Raw genomic sequence first — 26,035 nt, 5'->3', positions numbered from 1 at the left:
ATATCATCAGGAGGAGAGTCAAAATCAAAATCCAATCGACTGTAATAAAGACGGACACCATCTTCGATATCAGCCCAGGTAAAAGGAGAGGATACTGCAGAAGTATTACGTTTAATGCGCTCATTGATGGTGGGCAGAATAAGCGAATGTTGTAGAGAAACCGTAGGCGTACAAAGGGTTAAATCAGCATTCCGTTTTTTGGAAGGAGGCAAAGGAGTATGAGCAGCACAACCAGGGGCAGGAGAGAGTCTAATGAGATCACCAGGCGAAGATTCGCAATCAGGAGAGACCCAGTGAACAATAGAACAAGTACCACGACTTGCTTGAACTAAAAGTTGTTTGCCAAAGATGGGAGAACCGTAGTCGTCTAACGTGACAATCCAATTTTTCGTAGTGGTAGGAGAGGACAGGCAAGGAGTCAATTCATAAAATGAAGAGTCAATCGTAGGCGTAGTAATGAACTGGCTCAGCAAACGATTGTTGGTGTCAGGAATGGTAGTAAGCTTGCTGGATATCTTTATACCAATAAGGGGATACAGCCAGGGCCACGTCGTCCAACCAAATTGTCATAGTAGGCTTTCCAAGAAATTAAATGAGTCCCTTGGGGAGTAACAAGCTGAGATAGATAAAACAAATGCCGTTTTCGCAAAATAGGGAAATAGGCTTTAAACGCTTTAGGTGTCATGCATTCAAATAAGGGAACGCGTCCATCCATCAAAGTCAGGTTCGGAAGCCTTCGAAAGTTGAGTGTGAAGCAAACGAAAAGGAGTAGAGGATAAGAGAGCAATAGTGCATGCGATATAATCTTTCTTAAAAGAAAAAAGAGAAGACCATATAGACCAATCCTTAATTAAAAGGGGAGAAATAGGAATTAAAAAATTATATTGAATCAAACTCAATCTATAAATAAAAAGAGATTGAATAAAAGAAAAGGAGGAATTAGCCATTAAAAATAAATTAGTAATATGACATTGTCGTTGATGAGCAAATAAATTTATCAAGCCCAAGGCTTGAGATAAAAATAAAATGGGATTTGGTAAAGAGCGAGAAAAATTTGCTTTGTGCTTTACAACAGATCGTATACTTCTCGTTATTAGGTGGCAGTCAGATTCAGACAAGTGAGTAACTTGCATCCGGTATTCAAGTTTCGGTATAAGGACAGCATTATGTAAATAAACAACCTGTTTGGGTGAGAGCTTTGCAAGGCGGATGGTTGCAGCGAAGGAGCAGCATTCACGTTTGAGTTGTTTCTTGACAAAATCCCGGGAGCTTTTAATGTTAAACCAAACACCTAAAAAACGAAAAGAAGTTGTCATAGAAATTGGGGTAATGGTAATGGAAGGAACATTATTTAATGAGGATAAATCTAAATTAAAAGTAATAGGAGATAAAGTGGAATTCGAAGTCAAAGGCAACGAATTAGTAATTAACACATATTTGTTATGATTGGCAGAAGTGTTATTAATTTGATAGAATTCTTCTGTAATGGATAACATAAATTCCATGCCAGTCTTCGACGAGGAAATAAGTGTGGAGTCATCCATAAATACTAAATTATTAATCTTCAAATCGGAAGAAGGATTGGGAGAATCAATTAAGGATGGTGTAGAAAGAACATAAGGGTCCATCATTTCATGCTTCAAGACAGTAAGTAAGGGATCAATATAAATAACCCATAAGAGAGGAGAAATAACTTCGCCTTGGTCAATACCAATGCGAACCCTATAAGCAGGCGTGGATCCATGAGCAGTGAAAACGCTATTAATGCGTTTTGTGAAAAGGGAAAGAATAAACTTAATAGCAGAAGCTGGAAGACGTATTCTCTAAAGCGAAACGTAACATTGTCAAATCAACCGAGTCAAAAGCTTTAGAAATGTCTTGAGAGAGAATCCAAAGTGGGTTTTTATTGACATCAGCATCATGGATAATAGATTCTAGAGTAATAATAGGGTCGCGGCAAGAACCACCAGGAAGACCAGCGAAGTTACCAGCCTTTAAGAACATCATGTGTAGCCATAATAGTAGAAAGGCGATTATAAAAGAGTTTGACAAGAGATTTTCTAATCACTTCAAGTAAAGTAATAGGACGAGTATTTTTCATTGACATTTCCATTCGTGAGGTTTGGGAATGGGAAAAACCATTGCCTGTCGCCATAAGTCGGGAATATCGCTTTGGAAAGGCAAGCTTGAATTAAAATAAGGAGTAGAGCCGAGGAATAAGATCCAAGGTGTTTGAGCATTTCATAAGTGATCGGTGGAAGGACCTGAGGCTTTACCGTTAGGAGTAGAAGAAACGGTGGTTAACCATTCGTCAAGGGTAGGGGGATTCATCAAAGAATCTAGATAGAGGAGGAGCACATCATCCATAGGTTGGTAAACGAGAACCGATCGATGGGTAATGTATCTGATACAGGGAGGAGTGGATTTTATAGGTACAAAGTTTTGGAAATGGTTAACAACAGCATCGTCTATATCCTTGGGAGCAGTTAATAACTGAGGGTGAGTGGGATGATCAACAAAGACACGATCCAAAGTGATACGGCGGCGGGTGCGAGAAAGCGCTGAATCGATGAAAGAGGAAAGGTCAGTTTCAAAATTATTGTTCCTATCGTCCAAATGAGCACGAATGGAGGAATCTTGGAATTCTTTTTCTTGAAGTAAATGAAATCCCCGTAAGGATTTTGAAATATTGGATAAATCATCAAGAAGTGACTTGAAATCATCTTGTCGACATGATGAGAGAGAAGAGGGCAAAGTAGGAACGAAAGTAAATACTTTCTTATATAATTGCAAAATGTTTTGAAGTCTGATTAAATGAATAGACCACTTATGTTCGTGAGCGGCAGAATAAGTTAAAGGATATTTGCGCAATAAACGTATTGAATGCATAAGGCGATTTAAAAACCGATAATGTTGGGTTAAAATTTCCAGATCTTTAGGAACCCTTAGGAGTATAATTATTGCCAACAGTGGAAGAAGGTAGTGTAGCGTTGGCAGCTTTAAGAATTCGTGATTGGAGATATTCGCACATTTGATTGATATGCCAGGAGGAAAAGGTTGAAGGTAAGACGTCACATAAAGCATCAGCTTTATCAGCAAATTCCGTCCATTGAATTTCAGTTACAGAATCAAATTTGAAGACGCGACGGGTTCGGCGCTTAAGTTGTCGAGCGCGAGCCAATTTGGTAGAGGCAAAAGTAAAGACATATCATAGTATGTTATGACGGGGTTATGATCAGATGTGCAAACATCTTGAGCATTAAAAATGCAAGCAGTAAGAGCAAATCCTTTGAGAAGAGGGCAGGACCATACATAATCAACTCGAGTAATATGGTCATTGCGATGAAAGGTACCTAAGGAGTCGGAAAGATTAATAGGAGTATAGTCTTCATATCCGTGAGAGAGGAGATGAAAAAATAATCGGTGAATATGTTTTGAAGCAACTTGAGGTTGATTGAAGTAAATAGGGTAATATTTGTCTAAATGCATATTAAAATCGCCACAAACAGCATGGTAAAAGCCAGCATGTTTAGTAAGGGTAAGTTGTTGAATGAGCAAATCAATAGTATCGGTGCGCAGAACACTTTCAGCAGGGGGAGGGATATAAATAACAAATATACGCAATTTAATATTGCCTTTGAAATATAAATCAACAGAAAGTAACCTTAGTGAAGAATGGGATTTAAAATCTTGAACATGTGAAAGAGAATTTTCTATAAAAAGAGAAACACCACCAGAAGAGAGAACTTGTTTAGAAGTATCCAAATTAGAAGAGAACACAGTATAATTAGAAATACGTTTGGATAAAAACTTCATCTGTTTAGGGTGAAGATGGGTATCCACGATACCACCAAAGGAAATATGTTTTAAGGAAAAGAAAGTAGAAATTTCTTCTAATTTAGTCTGACCATACATTTTAAGGCCATTAACATTAAAGGAAGAAATATTAAATGAATTGGGGATAGGGGAAGTGTTACTGGAAGAGGAAAATAACGATTCATGCGAAAAAATTTCAGTAACATTGTCAGGGTTGGGAGGGTTTCGTACAAAGGTGTCATAATTAAAATTATTGTCCGACATTAAAACACAATGATATAAACAGTCGAGGAGTTAAAATTTGAAGAAAGGAATTAATTGGAAGAAGCTGAATCAGCTTGTTCCAGGGGAACTGCCTCCTGAGGGAGCGAATGAATTGCTTGATATGACCAGTAAGTTGGTCCAATTTACTTTCAATAAGCGACACGACTATTTTTGAGATCATTAATTTCTTCTTGTGTGGAGGAGATGGGAGTAAAAGGAGGAGCATTTGGAGAAAGGTGAGAAGAAGGAGGTGATGTGTCGGGAACAATAGTGAATGTAGGCGAAGGTCGCGTTAAAATACTTTTGGGAGGCGGCGAAGATTTAGCGGAAGACAGAATATTAAGAGGAACGTGGAGTTACGGGGCATCTTCTGCGTGAGGTCCGGTTCAGGTTCATTGGGTATAGGGAGTGGATCAAGGCCAAGGTGTGATTCAATACGAGTCATCCGTTGGTCAGCAAGTTCAAAAGCGGAGATGCGTTTGTGAAAGTTAGCAACTTCACATTGTAATTCTCGTAAAAGGTTTAGAATGTTGTTAGCATCATCAGGAGATAATGCAGAGTTAGGAGTTTGGCGGGGTAAGGGACGTGCTGTAGAACGAGAGGAGGAAGAAAAGGAGACAGATCGTTCTTTACTATTATGACGGGCACGTTGAGAAGTATTGGGAGGGGGTTTGTTATGATTACTATTATCATTGTTAGTGCGGTCATGGGGAGCGTTATTGGTTCGTCCAGAATTGGAAGCAGATCGATCTTTAGATTTGGAGCGAGATCGAGAGCGAGAACGTGCATTGGCAATATTAGAATTGGAGCGAGGTGATTAATCGTTGTCTTGGAGCGTTTGCAACAGGGTCGCGAGTGCAGGCCTACCTCTGGTTTGTTTGAGGGGGCAAAAATTAGGAGCACAACCTAGGTTTGCCACACTGTGTGACAAAGTTTATTAATATTATCGGGGGTGGAGGACCAGAAAAGCACTTTGCGGTTGCCTACTGTCTGTTCCATGCGGAGCATCCATGGCTTGGGAGTTGAAGGTGACATAGCCCATCTTTTGGGTTTGTAGGAATTTAAAGAAAGAGGAACGTTGACAGCTTTTGCACCAAGATCGCGTGTAAGAGGAGCCAAGTTGATATCCTTAACATTGGGAGGAAGTTGAGTGAGGGTGGCAACGTATTGACGGCGCGCAGCCTTTTGATCCACAGTATAGAAACATGGAGTAATTCGGAGACAGGTGGAGAAACAGTAAGCAGCCCATTGGTCGGTAAAACGAGCAATTGAATCGGCGTGATCATACACAATACGGGCTTGCTGGACTTTAGCATTAGGCCTGGAAGAGGCGACAAGAGGTAATATTACCAAATTTTTTGAAATAGGCCATGAGGTTGTCCTTTTTGATAAAGAAAGGGATATCGGTAACTTGGATAGCCCGGAGATCTTCATTAGATCGGAGTTGGCGAGGGTCGTACGCTGAAAAATCAAGTCAGGGAACTCGGGATGAGAGGAACTAACGCACAGATCGCGTGCTTCAGCGGTATGGAAGTGGATAACGAGGCGTTTAGCCTCACCAGAACCTGTCATACGAGCTTTTCCAGTGAATGACTCGTACGTTTCTAAGAAAAGGTTATTCACAGCCTCAATAAGGGCTTTATTGGTAGGAAATTTCTTGAGTGATTCAGGAGCAGCATTCCGCAGCCGCAAGCCTGAAAATCATCTCTGGTTATAGCGGAAAGGTCACATTGCGGATCCGGGGTTTCGATCGCCATCAGGAGCGCCTTATTGATATCCAAAGTTGGGGCGACGCGTTAGGGGGTTGTTGCAAATCTTTGTTTAAAGGTGCGTCGTGGACGCGTCCGCATTTAGAAGACGCGACGTGACTGGGCGCAGTTGGCGCAGCAGATTTTTCGGGGGAGGAGGTCGAAAGTATTTTCGCCAGAGATATTTTGTTGAGGAGAAGAGGAAAATCCATCTACTCCAACGTCAGCCGTCTGGTCATCGGCAACGTAGCTTCTCTTCCTTATGAATTTTCGGTAATCGTGCGATTACGTTTCTGCTGGACAGTGTTTTCACCATCGAAATTTCGAGTTATCAGAGATATTATTATTTTTTCGTTCTTGACGGGAAGTTTTCCTACTGTTAGGGTTATGACTTCCACGGCCTCTCTTGGCATAGTTACCAGACATAGTAGAGGGCTTTGAGTTGGGAATATATAAAATATAAAATTTTATTAGTAGTTTGTATTATTTTTTTAAAAATAATAAAAAATATTTTCGTCGGAATTTTTGTTTTTGAAAAATTTACTGGTTAAAAACTAATATATCGGGTAGCAGATATGTATCAGATATGTACCTGATATGTGTAGTATTAATGCTGAAAATTGGGCACTCGATATGTGTAAGATATGTAAATATATATATCATATACATATCGATACCGATATGTATATGATATGTAAATGATATGTAGACGATATATATATTTACACATATCTTACACATATCAGGTACCCGATTTTCAGCATTAATACTACACATATCAGGTACATATCTGATACATATCTGCTACCCGATATATTAGTTTTTGACCAGTGTTAAGGATTTTAGTCAAGTTAAACAAGTAATAAGTAAACGCGTAGGCTAGTGATACCTGGCTAAACTCTTTTTGCCAAAAATTTTGGTTTCGTCACCAACTAGTTTCGGTTTCGTCATTGACTAAACTATATAGTAATATTTTTTAAGTTTAAATTTTATTTATATAAAATTATAATTTTATTATAAAAATATATTAAATTATATTATACATAAAATAGTTTTATAAATTCCTTTAAAAAATATTATATTTTAATATAAATTTATTATTTTTTTTTATAAGTAATTATTATAATTAAAAATCTATGGAAATCTATAAAAAATCCATGGAAATACTATGAAATATTGAATTTCAGCATTTCGTCTTTTAATTTTAAATGTCTAAACTATTTTGGTTTAGTCAAATGACTAAATATTTCAGTTTCACCCAGGATCTCTAGCGTAGGCGTGTCTTATACAAAAAAAGTTTCAATGGATGGTGGAACACATAAATATGCAGTTACGTATTCAAATTTACGGGTAAATAAGCAATTTAAGACGTTGAAAGAACAAGAGAAGTATAAAAAGAGGTTTAAAAACAGTCTCAAGAGTAACAAGAATAAATGGCAGTTTACAAATAATGGAATTGAATCAAAAGTACTCATTTCCAAACATAAGTTGAAACGTAGAAGTGATATCCTTAAGAAACATTATATATCAGAAAAAGAAATGGAGTTTCTGGTAGATCAAGTTACAAGTGAAATCGGATACAAAATGTTAAAAGATGATATTTTTATAAATCATTCTTTTAATGAAGAACATTTTTTGGAATTAAGAAAGAAAAAAGAAGCTTCTTTTGAATGAAAAGATAGTAAGGTAGCAGAACAGTCGAGTAGTGCTGGCCAAGGTACTACAATAGATAATATTATTATGGACCTTCAGGAAATGGAAATTAGTGGACAGGATAATGTCGCTCCTTGGCAAGAAATACTCGGGAGGCAAGAACCTATTACAAGGGCAGAATTTCATCAGAAATTGAATAGTATTAGAGATAAACGTCTTTTAATGACATATTGTAATGGTGTTAGAAGAGGGAGGCGTGCACGTGGTGTTACTCATGACTACGTGGTTAATCAGTATGCAATTAAAGCTCGTAAATTAGAGCAAGGTATGTTGTATTAAGATATAAGTATATAATTAGTTATTCTTGTTTTATTTTTTCTATTTTCTTTTGTGGGATGACTAATTGTTTAGAATTAAAATTATCAAAACGAAAAAATGAGTTTTTAAACATTCCTTATTTGATAATATTTACATAGGGCTATTTAGTTAGAAAGAAAAATATATAGATAGTTTATCTATTGAATTTTGTTATAGTATTTACATCATTCCATATTTGATTATATTTATATATGGCAAACTATGTTTGAAAAAAAAATATGTAAACTTCTTTTAGTAGTTTTAACGAATTATTTAGAAACTTTTGTTTGTTTATTTCATCATTCTGTATTTGATAGTATGTACATACAGCTTTTATTAATAAAGAAAGAATCATACATGCACGTTATTTATAATGTGTAGTAAAGGAAGAAAAGTGGCGCGGTATTAGTGGTAAAGATAAAAAAGCTAAGTCACATAATAAACGCACTGAAGTGGATGTGAAAGATGTTGACTGTAATATGTTAGAAAGTAATTGGAATAAATGGAATGATTTGGCATTTCATCGAGGTGGTCATTAGGCAAATTTTTAGATAGATCATGACAGTCACCTTTGAATTTGAGGTTGCATCATGGTTTTTAACAATGATGTGATCGTTTAGGTGACAGAATCGACTTGTTCTTTATGAAAAGTAGTCTTGTTTCATAATGCTTAATTCTTATATGTATTTGTTTATCTTATATTTATAAGTTTATATATGTAAGTAAGTGTGATTATAATAAGACATGATCGCATCTATAATAAAGTATATAAAAAAAAAAAATATACTGATTAAATTTAATTAAAATTAAAACTAATCTAAATTTTTGCATCAATTACAGATTTTTTTTTAGTTATATTTATTGTAATATTAATCATTATTATACTTCAAATTTTTTTTCAATATGCTAAAAAAAAAAAAGTTCTAAAACTGCAAAAAAAAAATTTAATAAATAAAATTATTTAAGTATGATAAGCTTATTTAATGTTATAAATAATGATTATATACTATTAAGTAAATATTTAAAAACAGTTCAGATGATAAATTTATAAACAAAAGAATTCAAAAACTAAGTAATTTTACACATAATAAAATATAAATCTTATTATCGTATACCTGATTCATCATTTTATAATAAAATACAATAAATAAATATATTATATAATTTTTATATTATATAATTTATAAATTTTTAATTTCTGATTAGCTAATATATATATTATATGATGCTTATATAATCTAAAAAATTGAGACTTTTATAAGTTCAGAGCAAAAAAAAAGATAAAACTAAAATTAAATTAAAGTTTCTATTATAGAGATTCTGTATTATAGAATAACTTGAAAATGAGTAACTTGAATACTGTAAGTTATTTTTTTATAGAAAAATAATATTAATACTACAACTTTCATGGCATTTTCTTTTTGATGTTTTTTTTACAACTTCTATAATATTTCTTTACAATTCTCATGATGTTACTTCTTTAATTTTTATGGTATTTTTTTTTTGCAACTTTTGTGATGCTTTTTTACAACTTTCACATGTCAAATGACCAAAAACAGGCAAAAAAATGGCGCAAATTGCATAAACTATTCGCAAATTTCACAGGTCGAAAAGTGAAAAATCAGGAATCAATCAGTCACCAATCAGGCAGTTTGCTAACTTTTGATCCAGTGATCAGAAAAGAATGAAATATAGCTCATTGGAATCATCTCAACAAGACGAATCTAATGGTAGTAAAATCACATCTCTAGGATTAATAGTTAATAAAAAATTAAATAAAATATAAATAATACATTTTTATTTTTATATTTTACTTAATTTCTCATCAAGTATTAATCCTAGAAATGCGATTTTACTACCATTAGATTCGTCATGTTATGACGAGTCCAATGAGCTATATTTCATCCTTTTCTGATCACTGGATCAAAAGTTAGCAAACTGCCTGATTGGTGACGGTATTTGGCGAAAATGCCAATCGGTCACCAATCAGTCACCAATCAGCTACCTGATTGGTGACCGATTGGTGCCTAATTTTTCACTTTTCGACCTGTGTTTATATAAACTATTTACAAATAATATAGGTTAATTCGCAAATAGCCAAAAACAGCCAAAAATAGCCAAAAATAGCCACCGCTTTTCGCGCCATTTTTTTGCCGATTTTTAGCATTTCGACCTGTGTTTCATAATGTTTTCTTTAACTTTTATGGTAGTTTTTTTTGGTATTTTCTTTGCAAATTTATTATGTTTTCTTTGCAACTTTTATAATGATTTTTACAACTCTTATGATATTTTCTCTTACTTTTATAATAGTTTTTTGGTATTTTTTTTTGCAACTTTATAGTACTTTTTCTTTAATTTTTATGATGTCTTTTTGATGTTTTCTTTGCAATTTTTATAATGATTTTTTACAACTCTTATGATATTTTTTTCTTTAATTTTTATGGTTTTTTGGTATTTATAACTCTTATGGTATTTTTTTTTACAATTTTTATGATTTTTTTTTAATGTTTTTTGCAATAATTTTATAATACATTTTAAATTTTCCTTTTTTTTTATTAAATAAAAAAATACTTATTATATAAATTTTTAAAAATGGAAGCTATTATAAATAAGTTATGTAATAGTTATTATAAATAAGTTCATCTATATATTATTATAAAAAAAAATGTTTTTGTAACATTTTTATAATCAATTTAATGAAAATTTTAATTAAAAAAATGTTTTTGTAATATTTTTAATTAATTTAATATTAATTTGATAAAAAAATATTGCAAAATATTTTTCAAAGTAATTTTAATTAAAAAAATAATATGAACTATTTTTTCAAAATAATTTTAATAAAAAATGTTTTTGCAATATTATTTTAATTAATTTAACAAAAAAATATTGCAAAATATATTTTCAAAGTAATTCTTCTTTAAACGGTTTTGCCGGCAAATTTGTCTGCAATTTTTTAAAATAAATTTATATCCAAATATAAAGTTTGTCAATATGATTTGAATTATCCTATTATTCTAGCATTAATTGTATGATTTTGATATATGGTTAATGATTGCTAATCACCAAAATTAGTCATAAATTAATTTCAAAAAAATAACATCAGAATTTCACACTCTAATGAACAAAATAAAGATGATAAAATTTAACTTTATGCATTTTTTACAAGTTCACAAAAATAATTCATTTTTTAGGATTCTATATAAAATCAAAATGCCACTTCTAAACATTAAAAATCATTATAACAAAAGTTGTTCTTCATAAATAATTCTACATATTCTATTAAGCTTTAATATAGCTGCAATCAAATCCTAATGAGATTGTTAAAATTAAATGCAAAATTTTTCAAAATTTTTCAAAATTTAAAAAATACAACTTTTGACTAATGGTCAATCTTTAATCTTATAATATGTAATTAATAAATAATGATTATTGTCACATAAATTATGATTTAAGCTCTTTGCAAAAAAAAAATTTTATTAAAATAACTTCATTTTTCATAAAATTAGGAAGCTTACAGATATTATGTAATTATTAAAGGAAGGGAAGAGGTAACTAAAATCTTACATTACACTTAATAAAATATATAATTTATAAATATTATAATTTGATTGGTTATTAAATCTGACAAGGGGGGGGGAGTAAATTTATATTAAACTGAATATTACGTAATATATGTAACTCCCCTTAGATAAGAACTGAATTTTCAGTAAAATTGCAGGCAAATTTGCCTGCAATGTTTTACCATTTAAGGGATAATAAATTTACTAATAAAATCTCAATATTAAATATAGTAATAAACTTTTTGAGAATTTTATATAAAACAATATTATAAATTTATATTTGTTATAGTGAATATTATGTAAAATCATTAGATATATTATTCATAAATCACTTTAAACACAAAATTAGAATTGGTATTTCACTTTATTATTGATAATTGAATGATAATAATAAAATTATTTATATAAAAAATTAAATTTACAAGATCATATTATGAAATACTAATAAAATTATTATCAGATAAAAAAATTATAAATAATTCATTGGTTTAAATATACATAGAATTTGTAAATATTTGTTATAGTGAATGAAAATAGTTGGAACTGAAGGTTCACTATAATGAGTTTTGGCTGTACTCATAATAAAAAAATAAATACTAGCTAATCAGATTAATTAAATAGTTTTTTAACAGGAATCCATTTGATGTTAGAAATATACTCAGTGATGTGCTCTTGGAATATTGGAAGTACTATTGGAAGCACCTTTGGAAAGATTGGAAGCATAATTTTCTAATAAAACCATTTGGATTGAAAGCTTCCAACCAAATTTTATGTCATTAGAAGTACAAATGCACATTACTGAATATACTGTATATAAGAATTCTTTGTAAATCTATATTACAAAAGTTAGTAGATTGTAATAATGAAATTAGTCACTTGTATAACCTTTTTCTTTTTTAAACAAATTGATGAAATTGAAACACCACCACTTTATTGAAATTGTAAAAATCATGTGACTGCCCAATCACATGATAAAAAATTTTTAAATCGTTACTTCTTCATTACTTTTAATAATTAAAAGAAACTTTTTTTTTTTTTAATACTGATTACAAAGACATAATAGAAAATCCTGAAGGATATTTTATTTAGAATACTTGTATAATGTAATAATACAAATAATGTAATGAAAGATTACAGTATTAGAATATAATAAAAAATGATAGAAACTGAAATTTTCGATTACAATATAAATTCATTGAATATGTTAATTACGACCAAAATTACAACAGTCACGGTTTATTAGTAAGAAAATTCACGTGAAATCAAATAAATCAAATAAATCGTTGGTTATAATCTAAATCTTTATCTTTTTAATCTAAATCTTAAAAAATCTACAGCAAAACGCGTTTCAAAAGTTTTTTAAATATTAAAGTTCGTCAAGGATACACATACGTATCATAAAATTTAATAAATGGCGTATTACACATATCTGTTAGAACACATTCAAACATATTCAACATATTCAAACATATTCAAACATATTCAAACATATTCAATACAAAAAAAAAATTTTTTTTTTTTTGACAAAAAGCAAAGTGTCGCAATTCACAGATGGTAATTTTAATGAAAACTTTAAAAAATTTTTTGAAATACAATATATGATTATATGCATTGCCGTCAGTGCCGTCAATGTCGTGTATACCGTATATACATACAATAAAACGACAAATAGTAATAACAGATAAAAGAGAATATATATGGAAGTTCCCAAGTTTGAATTTCAAATTGAATATTGAATACAATCAATATTTATTTGCTAATAATTTTTTTTTTTTAAAATAACTTTGTCGCGAATTTTTTCACGTTCTTTTTTTTGATTTATTGATGATAATCTCAACGAATAAACGAATAATCATGCACACAAAAATCAATTTTTTTTTTTTGACAAGCACGGGAAATAAATATTTTTATGCATTTATTATCATTTGTTTATAAAAATAATTACTTATTTAGATAAAGAAAAAAGTATTTGAATGACACTTTAAAAGGATATTTTTTTATTTAGTAATCAATAATTATCTATAAAAAATAATTTTATTCTTGAAAGAAAAAAAGAATTTAAGAATCTTTCTTCTTTTCTTTTATATCTAAATTAGATATATATATATAATATATATATATATATATATAAAAAAAAATATTAAATAACTACTTTTTATTGTTTCATAGAACAAAATAAACGGGGGGTTGAATACAATGACTTATCTGTCTCAGATTTTACCTATTTTTGACATATGCAAGCTATCATTAAGCTTATAAAAAAAAACATCCCCGGATTAATAAATATTTGATGCACAATTACGAAAATGGGTTTTTTCAAATTTTTTAATCGATAAAATAACAATAATTAAAGACCAACAATAAATAAATAATAAACAAGAAGATCCTATATTAAATTGTAAAATGTTGCAATAAAAAAACGAAATTTCGAAAGTTTTAAAGAAACAAAAAAAAAAATAAAAAGAAGAAGGAATTATTAATTAGAATACATGTACCATACAATAAGTAATAAACAGTAATATCAAGTTTTATAAAATAGATACCATATAGATAACGGTTGGGTATCAAACAATGCCTAGTCTTATGATATATTTATGCATCAATGAATGTGTTTGTTTAATATAAGAACCGAATTAAACGAATTCGGTTACACACTTACACACTTGCACTATCAAACCAAATCATTAGAAATCATGACGCGAAATTTGGTAGCAATCACGTGATAGATTTTTTTGTTGAAACTCCCCCTTAAACGAATGGTATCATTATAAAAAAAATTCGAAGAAATAACTGAAAATTCTTTAAATTCTTTTTACTATTGTTTAACATTTTACGCAGTAAAAGAATATTAATAGTTACACATTTAAACGCGATTGGTTAATAAGTATATCATAAAGAAATAATAACCCCTTTTAACATTTTATTTAATCAGCAGGGGTAAATTTTGTTTCATTGTTTTTCATTGTAATATGAGTACCCGGGAATTTTTATTTGTAAACTAAAACGTGTGTTTATTCGGTGGTAAAATTTAATAAATTTGAATAGATTTTCTTTGATAGGAATTTCCGTAAAACATATTTGGTTTTTCCGCTAGGTCAGATAATCTTTTAAACTTATGTACTGTATGTACGCCAAGAAATAGTGGCGCAGAAAATTCTGGTTATTTATTCTATATATTAACTTTAAAATTTTTTTTGGGGCTTTTTTTTTGGATGCATTTTTTTTTATTTATTTATTTGTTTGTTTATTTATTTGCGTAACAGAAATTTCTAATAAAAATTCATAATTTCTGAAAATATTACCAGCATTAGACTTTTAAACCTGGCCCAGATTATAATTTTTTGCCATTCAATCCTTAAATAGTTATATTATTATAATATCATATTGTACCATAATTTTACTTCCAAACTCGGCTAATCGAAATTTTACACTAGAAAAAAATTAAAAAACGATTTTTTTTTTTCAAAAAAAAGATTATAATCATATTATTTTTAAATATCTCTCACTCTCAAGCCTTCTTTTACACAAAGAAAAAGATTTAAAAAATTGGGCGCAAACATTTTTTTTTTTTAATAGATTATAATTAATTGATAAGCTAAAAAATAAACAATAGACCGCAAATTGCATAATTAAATGCATAATAATAATAAAAGATTTTTAGATTTTTATATAAAAGTTATAGTTATATTAATATTATATATGTTGATTAATCAGATAAAGAGTTTTAACTCATTTACTTCATGCATGTAATACCGGAAAAAGTTTTTTGAGTGGAAAATTACATTTACCATTTACCTGTTACCTTATAACAAGAGAAAACTTTAAGGAGGTGAGGTTTGAACACAAAATCGGTATAAACAAGAGGCTTTGAGTTAAAAATTAAAAAAAACCACTAGTTAAAAAGATTTAAAGTGAGAGACATGGTACTTTTACTTGTATGACAGATATGTTTGTCATTAATGTTTATGTTTAAAACAAATAATAATCATACTTTTAAAGGGAATCTTTATACAGTACACATAATTTCCTTTTATGTAGGAACATTGAAATTTTGCTTGGCCCGGGCTTGGCTTACAGGAAGTACAGTACATTAAATTTCATATTTTCTGAATATTATTAAATAATGATTATTATTATTTTCTTATTTATAGTTAAATAATAATAGTTTGATAATAGTTGATATAGTTAATAATAGTTAAATAATAGTTTAATAATAGTTTAATAATAGTTGAATAATAGTTGAATAATAGTTGAATTATAGTTGAATAATAGTTTAATAATAGTTGAATAATAATAGTTGAATAATAGTTAAATAATTAAGATCAAAAAATTTGATACGTGATTCAATTACAATAAATATTAAATTCTCTTTTGTTTAACAAAGACCGTTAAAATTCGGATAAACCGATTAAACTTTGTTTTTTCAAAATTGTACGACAAGGAATGTTTGATATGATTGGTAATTATTATTAAACATTTAATTTTTTTTTTTAAAACAATATGAAATATTATAAAACATCTTAATTTAATTTTTGAAACAAAATCAAAATTTTCTTCTTTTACAAAAATGAAACAACAACAACGAAAAAGAGTTTATATAATGAATTAAATTGGATCACTAAAAAAGAACAATCATAAAAAAAAAAAAAAAAAAAAAAATTCTAGAAGGAATGTACTAAACCCTATTTAGTAATGATAGAAGGATAGGTGGTGATGTAATAAATTTTTTTTATTATAAAAATTTTTTTCAGTAAAACAAGTTATTTTTGAAATAATTGAATGCGGGACTTTTTTTTAATCTGAAACGTTCATTAAATTTTCTCACACAAAAAATTTTTTTTTTTTATATTAAAAATCAACAAAGATTTTTTTTTTTTTTACAAATTAAATAAATTAAATAAATTTAATGTAAATTTTTATGTATCATAAAAAAATTTTTCATTGTTCAATTAATTCAATGAAATTTCTTTTCGAAGATCTTTATTTATGCGTTAAGCATTTTTTTTGCATTTTTTTTTGCATCATCAATGCACAATTGATAAACGATAATGCACATTGCCTATGATACAGTAAAAAAAAATTGTGGATTTTCTTTTTTTAAAAAAAAAGAGATTAGTAGATTATTTGCAGTGATTATTATTTACAGTATTTATTAGGTAACACATACTCTCTCTCTCTTAATCTCTTTTTTTCTCTTGTTTTTCAAAAAAGAAGAATTATTGAAAATAATAATTTTATATTAATTAAAAAAATATAATATTTATAACAAAACATTATTTTCTTTTAACAAAGCCCATAATTTTGGAACACATGAAGAACATGTTTTAATTGTTTTGCTTTTAATTGCATTAATGCGAAGTAGTAGGTCCAATTATGCATACTTACGAACGATAAAAATCTTATAATTGCGCTTCGATACACGAAAAAGAAGTTGTGTACGTCCAATGGAAAATAAAAAAAGGCTATCGTGTAACAATTGTAACATGCATAACATGTTCTCCTTTTTTTTTTGTTAAATTATTATTAATTAATTATTTATCCCTTTTCGGATTATATTCAAACAAAATAATTCTTTTTTTGTATTTATTCCTTTTACCAGGGCTTAGACATTTTTTTTTTTTTTTTTTTTTAACAAGGAGATAGTCTGTACCCCAGTTTTAATACGTTTTAGGAAATATCGAATTAAATTACTTGGTAAAAAATTATCATTTTATGGAAAAAGAAATCTCGATAGATACTCATTTTTTTTTTTGTTTAGTAAACAAATATTAAATTTCAGCCGTAGGCGTAATAATTATTTTTTGATCAGCATAATGACAACTGAAAGTAACGTCAAAAACTTTTGGTAAAAATTTGAATTCATTGATTCAATGATAATGGATAAGTAGTATTAAGTACCAACGCAACGCCATACATGGATGGTTTACTGAATTGGAATATTGAATTAGCATACTGAGAAAAGTAAGTGTAAGTAAATCGTAAATGTATATCGAAAGTAAAGTATAATATATGTGTAATATATAGTAAATGTAAAGTATGTGTAATATATATCGAAAGTAGATATAAAATATAAAATTTATTTAACAAAATAATTATACATATATATTATATTATACATATAATAATAATGCACAGTAACGTATTTAAATATGATTATATTATGATTTCTTTTTTTTTTTATTAAAGATAAAAATTTCTATTATATTATATAAAAATTAATTACACTATACAAAAAGATTAAAATTTTTAAAAATTTTTTAAAAAATGACTGAAATTTCTTTGGCGTTAAAAACCAGTGGTGTGTGTGTGTGTGTGTGTTTTTTATTACGTTTTTTTTTTTTCTTAAGTAATTTTAAGTTTTGATTGTTTTTTTCATTTTTGGTTTGATTTTTTTTTTTAGTGACGGGTGGAGGGAATTTTTTTTTTTTTGAAACATAGCTTAATAATAATAATTGTATCGTGAAAATTTCTAAAAAAGACAAAATAAAAAAAAATCTAAAAATATGTATAATCTAAAATAAAATAAAAAATGCTAAAATATAATAATAATACAAAGAAAAGAAAAGAAAAAAAGGAAATAATAATAATTAATAATAATTGAAAATTTTTGAAAAAAAAAAATTTTTTTTTTTTTTTTTGAATCATGGTCCTGCACAGCAGAACTTATTTCTCGAAAGAAAATTTTGATTGGTATGACTTAATTGTTTTGTTGTTGAAAATAAAATAAAAATATTAATTTTTTTTCTCTCATTTTTTTTTTCCTTTCTTGGTTTAAACTACAATTAATTACTATTATGATTTGTGCATAAAGCAGCATGAAAAAGGGGAAATTTGAAAAAAAATAATTGTTATATATATATATAAAGGAATGTGTGTAAAAATAAATAATTAATTTTAGAAAACGGTATCGGGGGAAATATATAATAACTATTTAGGGAATCTTAAATAATAATATCTAAAAAAAAAGAATTTTTTTTTTATCCACTTGAAATTTAAAATTTCATCCATTAAAGATCGTTTTTTTTTATCAAATTAAAATAGTATATTAATAGATCAAAAGAAAAAAAAATGAGAATGTGAAAAAAAATTACAAATGAAATGAGGAGCAACCGTAAAAATAATCGCGAAATAATCGCGAAATAATTGCTCTTGAAAAAAAAAAATGATGAAATAAGGTGACTTTTTTTTAATACAAGAAAAAATGGGGGGTGAATTCAATACTTACAACGTATAATGAACTCTAAAGAAAAAAAAGACGGATTTATAATACAAAAGGTATATAAAAAGGGGAAATCATAATAAAGTGTCATATGTTTTTACACTTTTATACATTAAATTTTTTTTGTTTTTTTTTTTAAAAAAAAATCCATAAAATTAAATCCATAGAAAATTCCATTTACAAATAATTGTAACTGTACAAACCCAAAAGTTAATTAATAATCCCTATTAATAACCAAAGATAAACTGTCCAGAATTTAATTATCGTGAAAAAGGTAAAGTGTATGTACGATGACGACTATTTGAAGTAAATTTGTTTAACCGTCCAAAAGACTAAAAAAAAATAAAAGAACCAAATTTAGATAAGAATAATTTTCCACAATATTAAATAAAAATCAAGTAATAAATACTCACCCCAAATTTACGTGGAAAATCATCATTTTCTAATAAACGTTCATATTCCGATTTACGTTCTTGAAGTTCTCTAAGGGCGCAATCAATTTGATTGTGTAAATCCACTAATTGTGAATGGTCCTTATGGTCGGGTGCGGTAGCTCTCAATAATGTCTAAATAAAGGAAAAAAGTGTGAATTCCCGAATGTCGTACAAATTGTGACGTAATGTACGCCAATCTCCAAAATTGGAAATGAATGAAAAATTCTTACCATCACAAGAAGGGGGTATTTACATAATCTTTGAAACGGTTTAGTGAGTAAACTTTCAAGTGTTAAAATTCTACCTGGGGGACCCGGAAAAATATCAGCCTCCAAATTTTTAACCAATTGTCCAAGTTTATTATTCTTTTTACGTGCATTGGCTATCTCGGAAATTGCCATTTTATGATGTACTAAATATGATTCGTACATTCGAAATTGTGTAGCCAAGTCCCGAAGAATATGTGCTATTGATGGTATGATTGGATACATAATGGCTTGTATACAAAGAAGTTGCTATATTTTGGAAAAAAAAAAATCGTATAAATATTTTTCGGAAAGAATATGGGTAAGGAATAGTAATTTCCGGTAATTCCGGTAATTCTCGGGAAAATGATAATATATTTACCAAAGATACATTAAAATGTAAGAGCAAGATATTTGGTAAAATCTTGAATGTTTCATTCAAACTAGGAGGAAGTCGAATTCCGGAACATTGAATTGTTTTAACGTAATGCTATATTAAGAAATGAGTTAAATTTTTAAAGTATAAATCGGTATATCAGTATATAATTCGGTATATTTGGTATATTGATATATAATTTTAGATATGTAAATATTTTTACCTCATTAAGGTAACGTATATCATCAGCAAAGGCTTTTTCAGTTCGAATAATTTCAAATATAATTTCTTGACGATGAATTTCTGATGGGTTAAGACCATTTTTAGTATTGGAATCAACTTGTTCTTTCCAAAGTGGAGCAACTTTTGTTGGACTTGGAGGAGTGACGATTGCAGGACCGTTTACGCTTTGACTCGAAAAGTTCCAACTTTTCTTTATTGAAAGTTTGAAAAGACTACGATTGCTACCAGTGCGTCTGAGTCTTTCAAGCATTCCATAATTATTATTATTATCGGTATACATTGATTTCTTTTCGTCAATGATACTATCTGCATCGGTATAGTCCTGCTTTGTATTTGAAAGAGCCAATTCCATCGCTTTATTTATTGATGATAAGATTCCGTTGAATAACATTATTATAAGGTGAAATATATATATATTTAAGGAATGATATGATGAAATACGTGTACGGATTTTTTATGAACGGATTTAACGACTTTTTTTTTTTTGAAAATATGGGATATTTGATTTGATTTTTACTTGAATAGTGAAAGAAAAATGATTTTATAAAAAAAAAAATGATTTTTTTTAATAAAATCAAATCAGCGAAAGAAGTAAAAAATTTACTTGTGAAAAAAAAAGTGTAAGAAAGTAAAGGGGAGTTTATATACGTTTGATGATTTTTTTTTTTAAAAAAAAATTTTTACGCTAAACCTTTTTCGAATTTTATCAAGAGCACTTATCCGAATTTAGTAATGTCATGTTCTTGATATAACAAATTTTTTTTAACTTGAAAACAAAACATATTAGTGTTTATTGATATTACTTTTTTATTTATTTTTTTTCTGTAATAAACAAAAGGTTTTTGAACACTTAATAATTATAAATAATGAAAACATTATATGCATTTAAAATATATATATGTGTGTGTATATGTATATATATATATATATTAATATTTAATAATATACTTGTTGTATATTCGCAATTCGCATATAATTAAATCCGAATATATGATGTATGACAAGAAGATGTTGTGTTACAATCTAGAACCCATCAACCGTGGGTGTGTAACCTTCCATATTCGTCGTGTTCATTTATCCACGTTACACGACCATAACGCGAAACAAAAATGTTAATATTTTTTTTATTTTTTTGTAACATTCATTATAATAATTGTAATATATTATTATTCCATAAAAATAATAATGAAATAATGAAATAATAATGATTACGAAATTTTAATGAATTTATATAAGGATTATTAAAAATATTTTTATATAATAAAAAAAATTATGTAATTTATTAATATACTTTTTTTTTATATATATTCGAAAAGCCAAGCAAAAAAAAAAAAAAAATTTTATTTTTTTTTCATGTAAATATATGTAATATTAAAAAAAATTTTTATATATAGTTTGAAACAAATTGAAACCGAAATTTTATTTATTGTAAAGAATCAAAACAATTGCTGAATTTTAAATTTCATTCCAAACATTCTGTAACCATTTAAAAAAGAAAAGAAAAAAAAAAAAGGTTGTAACTTTAACTTTTAAAAAGTTATTTACAATAAAAAAAAACTGGTTTTTTAAAATAATAATTTATTTTTACAAACGGTTCTAATAATGGTCTATGTGATCATATGTGCTGTGTGCATAAAACTTCGAAATTGTTATTAACCTAAAAATAAAAATAAATAATTTTAAATTTAAAAATGTGCATCATAAATTAGATTAGGAAATTCAAAATATGAAAATAAATTATAATGAAAACAATATCATTTGATATTTACTATAAAAAAAAAAATGAATTTTTGTTTTTGGAATTATTGTAAATATTGTAAACAACGAAAAATCAAAGATATATTTTTTTCATGACATGTGCAAAATTATTATATAATCGGAGCCATCAATAATATTATCCGAAAAAAAAAAAATTTCGAAATTTTCACGAATTGAAACATACATTTTAACGTACATAACGTACATGAAAAAAAAGATCAAAATAATAAACATTGATTTTTTTTTAGCACGCTTTTTGATATTTTTTATCTAAACTAAAAAAATTCATTTTATAATAAAAAACTTTTTTTGACAGGAGATAAAAAATCTTTTATTTGCATATTTTTTATTATTAATATTACGTTTTATTGATGTAATACAACATAAATTAATAATATTTCAATAATACTAGACCAAATATAATTTGTCCAGTTGCAGTTTGTAAACTTTAAAAGAATTACACAAATCAATCTTCTAACTTATGATGATAGTCTATTTGCATAATAACTTGTAACGGAATAATGGATTTTTTTTTTTTGCGGTTTTTTTCAATATGTTACCACACATGGTTTGACGAATTTGTAATCAATATAATAATTTAATGAATTTTATAAATATGATAAATTTATAATCATCATATAATCATCATATTATCACCATTAATTAGCCTATTATAACTATAATAATCTATTATAATCTATTATAATCTTTTATGATCTTTTTTAAATTAACCAATTATGGATATATCCTAATATAGCTGTACTATATTAGGAAATCTAATATGATGAATTATGATGAATATATATTATTATAATCACAAATAGATACAAACAGAATATTAGAATCACAAATAGGTATTAGGCATAATAAACAAATTTACAAAAACGCGCGAAATTTCCTAAAATTTCCATATGTAATATGGTTTAATATGTTAAATACCGCATAATATTCTAAATAAGTTTAATCCGTTTTTCTTTTTAAAGTAAAAAAAAAAAAATCTAAGCATGTGGATATTTTTATGAGGCTTGTGTGAGAAAATTTTTATTTTTTAAAACTAAACTCGAAACAGATAACCCGAAACAGACAACCTGTGACAACCTGTTACAAATAACTCTAATAACTCGGTAACTGGTAACAGGTAACAGGTAAATAATAATATACATTAAATTAAAACGTTAATTATCTTAATGTTTAAGATTTGTTTTTTTCGCGCATTTTCGTCATAACATGAATAAGATCGCATAAATTACTTTAAATATGAAACAATTTATTAATTATTGTATAAAGTGTTTCAAATAATTATCAATTTTTCAAGTTTTTTCAATTTTTTGCTATTACCAGTCTATACCGAATTAGGCGATTTAAAAACCTAATAAATATAATCGCATCAATAACATTAAATAACATCAAATAACATCAAATAACATCAACTAACATCAAATAATATCAAATGTCGCAAGAAATCAAGAAAAAAAATTATTTTTTTTTTTTTAAGGTGCATTGCCTGGCATATTTACGGTTTTACAGGTTTACATTTATTGTAGTTTACATTTTTTACCATTTGCAGTTTGTAGTTTTACATTTTTACCATTTACAGTTTGTAAGCTTACATTTTTTACCATTTACAGTTTGTAAGCTTACATTTTTTTACCATTTACAGTTCGTGTAGTTTACATTCTTTTACCATTTTTAGTTTGTAGTTTACATTTTTTTTATATTTACATTTTTACATATAAGTACCAATTAAATGTATGCAAAAAGAAATTACAGATTCGGGATCCATTACTTTTTTTTCAATTTTTGGTAATTTTCCATGAGATGTTTTTGAAAAATTTTTTCTTTTATTTGTTTGTTTTTTTTTTAAAGTAATGTAATGTATTTAAAAAAAAATATTTATTTTTAAAAAATAATTGTTTTTTTTTTTTAAAAAAAAAATAATATAATAACAAAATAATTTAAAAACAAAATTGTTTACTATTTAAAAAATAATATTTATTTTCTTATCGGATGTTATTTATTTTACTTTAATGTTTACTCTTAAAAAAATTTTAATCAATCTAAAATCATAAAATTTGTAACCATATTTAAACCTAATCATATTTAAACCATATTTTAAAAATATTAATTAATTTATTTATAAAAATATTTCAACTTACAAAAATTTTTACAATATTTTAATATTTTCAATTTTTTCGTTAATATATTTTGTTATATTTTATTATTATATATTTATTATTATATATTATTATTAAATCCAAAAATCCAAATAAAGTTCAACCCAATCTACAATAAGAATACTAAAATCAACCGATAATTTACTTGACATTCATTATAACAAACAAACAAATAATCAAGTCTTAACCTATTATGGTATTATCGAATTTTCGAAATCATATTCCAATTTTTACCAAAAATATTTTGAACCAATCATTTTGATATTAAATCATTAGTAACCAATTAAATTTCGACTTTTCGACTCTTAAATATTTTTTTGTTAAAATTCGGTTATTTAACACGAGAAATTTTTCAGTATTGAATAAAACACGAGCTTTTACTTCTTATGGTTATAAAACATCACTTTTTAATAATTTTATCAATGTTTGTTTGTAAAAAAAAAAGTTTAAGAATATTATTAATAAAAATACGTTATTAGTTTAAATAAAAATAATTTAAAATAGCTTGAAATAACTTGTTATTTAATACCGTTATTAAAAGGAAATATAAAACATTTAAATTTTACTGGTTCATCAAAAGTTTAAAAAAATTTTTAAGGTATTCAAGATCTAAACCAGATCTTGACATTTTTTTTTTTTGAAGAGTTTTCCTAAAAAGGAAATCTTTTTTATAGATCATTCTTTTTAAAAAAATAAATAAATATTTTTTAAAAACATTTAAAAACATTTAACAAATTTAAAAAACATTTAAAACATGAAAAAATCATAATATTTCTTATCAAGATTACGCATAAACTGGAAAATAAAGTCATGGTTGTATCACTACGTGAACAATTTCTAAATAAAATCTTAAGTGATAAATAAACCTTTGTGAATTTTCGTGAATTTACTTGATTTAGGTTAAATATAGAAAATTTGCACAGTAAGTAAATAAAATAATAAATAAATAAAAAAAAATTTTTTTTTTTTATTTTGAAGGTAAGCCACCGCATAAAAAAAAAATTATCAATCATTTCCAATTCCCATTGTTAAGAAAATCTAAAGATTTTTTTTAAGATTTGGATTTGCTTCAAGATTTGATATTTTTTGATATTTCTTCTTGTTTTCAGATAAAAATTTGTTCTAATTATCGATCAATTAAATTCATATTCATTCATTTAAATGAACAATAAAAAAAAAGGAAAATAAAAAAATTTTTTTTTTTATCCTAGAATGGGAAATCACAAGCCTTTTACGCGTGAACTCAATAAAAAAAACATGTTTAAACCGGTATTTAGGGAGGACAAAGGAGGAACGATCGGGGAAATGTTTATTGATCTCCGCAAGTTCACAACTAATCTTTAATAGTCAAGATCATTTGTGTTCCGCAGTAATAATCAGTAATAATATAATAATAATATAATAATAATATAATAATATAATAATATAATAATAATATGATGCATGAATGTTTAGAATACAACCATACTTGGGATTAAGTAGACAATGAATCAAACATTGCATAGCATTTAATATGTTTAATCTTGGTAAATCATTCTTTAATCATTTATTCACATGATATGAAAATGAAATTTGGCAAATTTTTAATTAATCATTAGTTAATTATTATACTAAACTAATTAAATCCTATAAATAATCCCAATTATAACCTAGTTAGATGAATTAGGAATAATTAAATAATATATTAGTGGACATTCACTTAACGATAAAATCTGTTCCAATTTTGTTAATCAATCAAATTGTCTCTTTATTTCATACGAAAATTGCGTATTTATACATTACTTTACTTATCTTTACTTATTTTTTTTTTTCATTTATAGAATAATCGCGTCCCAATTTTTTGAAACTGTTCATCATGAAAAACTCGTGTGAATACTTGGTTTTTTTGAAACATATAAAATATAATTTTGGTAATTATAATGATTTCTTCTTAATATGATATCATTTTGGTACCACGTGAATTGATTGCATCGATAAATAAAATTTCTTTTTTTTTTTAAAAAAAAGATAAGGAACAATTGAAATTTGAAAAATTTTAAGAGAAAAAAAAAATTAAAATTTTAATTATGACTTTTTTTGGTTATAAAGTTTAAAAATTTTTTTCTCAACCGAACGTATCGGATATTTATTAATTACATTTAGTAACGTCTCGTTTCTCTTTTAAGAAATGATGTTCATTAAATTTTTA

General features: G+C 26.8%; 3 protein-coding genes across 3 annotated transcripts; 2 read left to right on the top strand and 1 right to left on the bottom strand.

The window, feature by feature from the left end:
* Positions 1-7,130: 7,130 nt before the first annotated feature.
* Positions 7,131-7,502, top strand: OCT59_023135 (uncharacterized protein; the record flags this gene model as incomplete). The annotated part of the gene is made up of 1 exon (XM_066150565.1): positions 7,131-7,502. One exon carries the CDS (start codon positions 7,131-7,133, stop codon positions 7,500-7,502), a length of 372 nt encoding a protein of 123 aa, XP_066006583.1.
* A 66-nt stretch (positions 7,503-7,568) lies between these two features.
* OCT59_023134 (uncharacterized protein) lies at positions 7,569-8,377 on the top strand (the record flags this gene model as incomplete). Its single annotated transcript, XM_025331319.2, has 2 exons — positions 7,569-7,806; positions 8,220-8,377. 2 exons carry the CDS (start codon positions 7,569-7,571, stop codon positions 8,375-8,377), a joined length of 396 nt encoding a protein of 131 aa, XP_025189399.2.
* Positions 8,378-18,877: 10,500 nt separating this feature from the next.
* On the bottom strand, positions 18,878-20,306 carry OCT59_023133 (uncharacterized protein; the record flags this gene model as incomplete). The annotated part of the gene is made up of 5 exons (XM_025312507.2): positions 18,878-18,949; positions 19,031-19,183; positions 19,282-19,566; positions 19,679-19,786; positions 19,896-20,306. 5 exons carry the CDS (start codon positions 20,304-20,306, stop codon positions 18,878-18,880), a joined length of 1,029 nt encoding a protein of 342 aa, XP_025189398.1.
* Positions 20,307-26,035: the final 5,729 nt, after the last annotated feature.

This window comes from Rhizophagus irregularis, chromosome 32 (genome assembly GCF_026210795.1).
Source record: "Rhizophagus irregularis chromosome 32, complete sequence".
Classification (NCBI taxonomy): Eukaryota; Fungi; Glomeromycota; class Glomeromycetes; order Glomerales; family Glomeraceae; genus Rhizophagus; species Rhizophagus irregularis.
The sequence above is the reverse complement of the archived record's forward strand: the minus strand, read 5'-3'. Positions and strand labels throughout refer to the sequence as shown.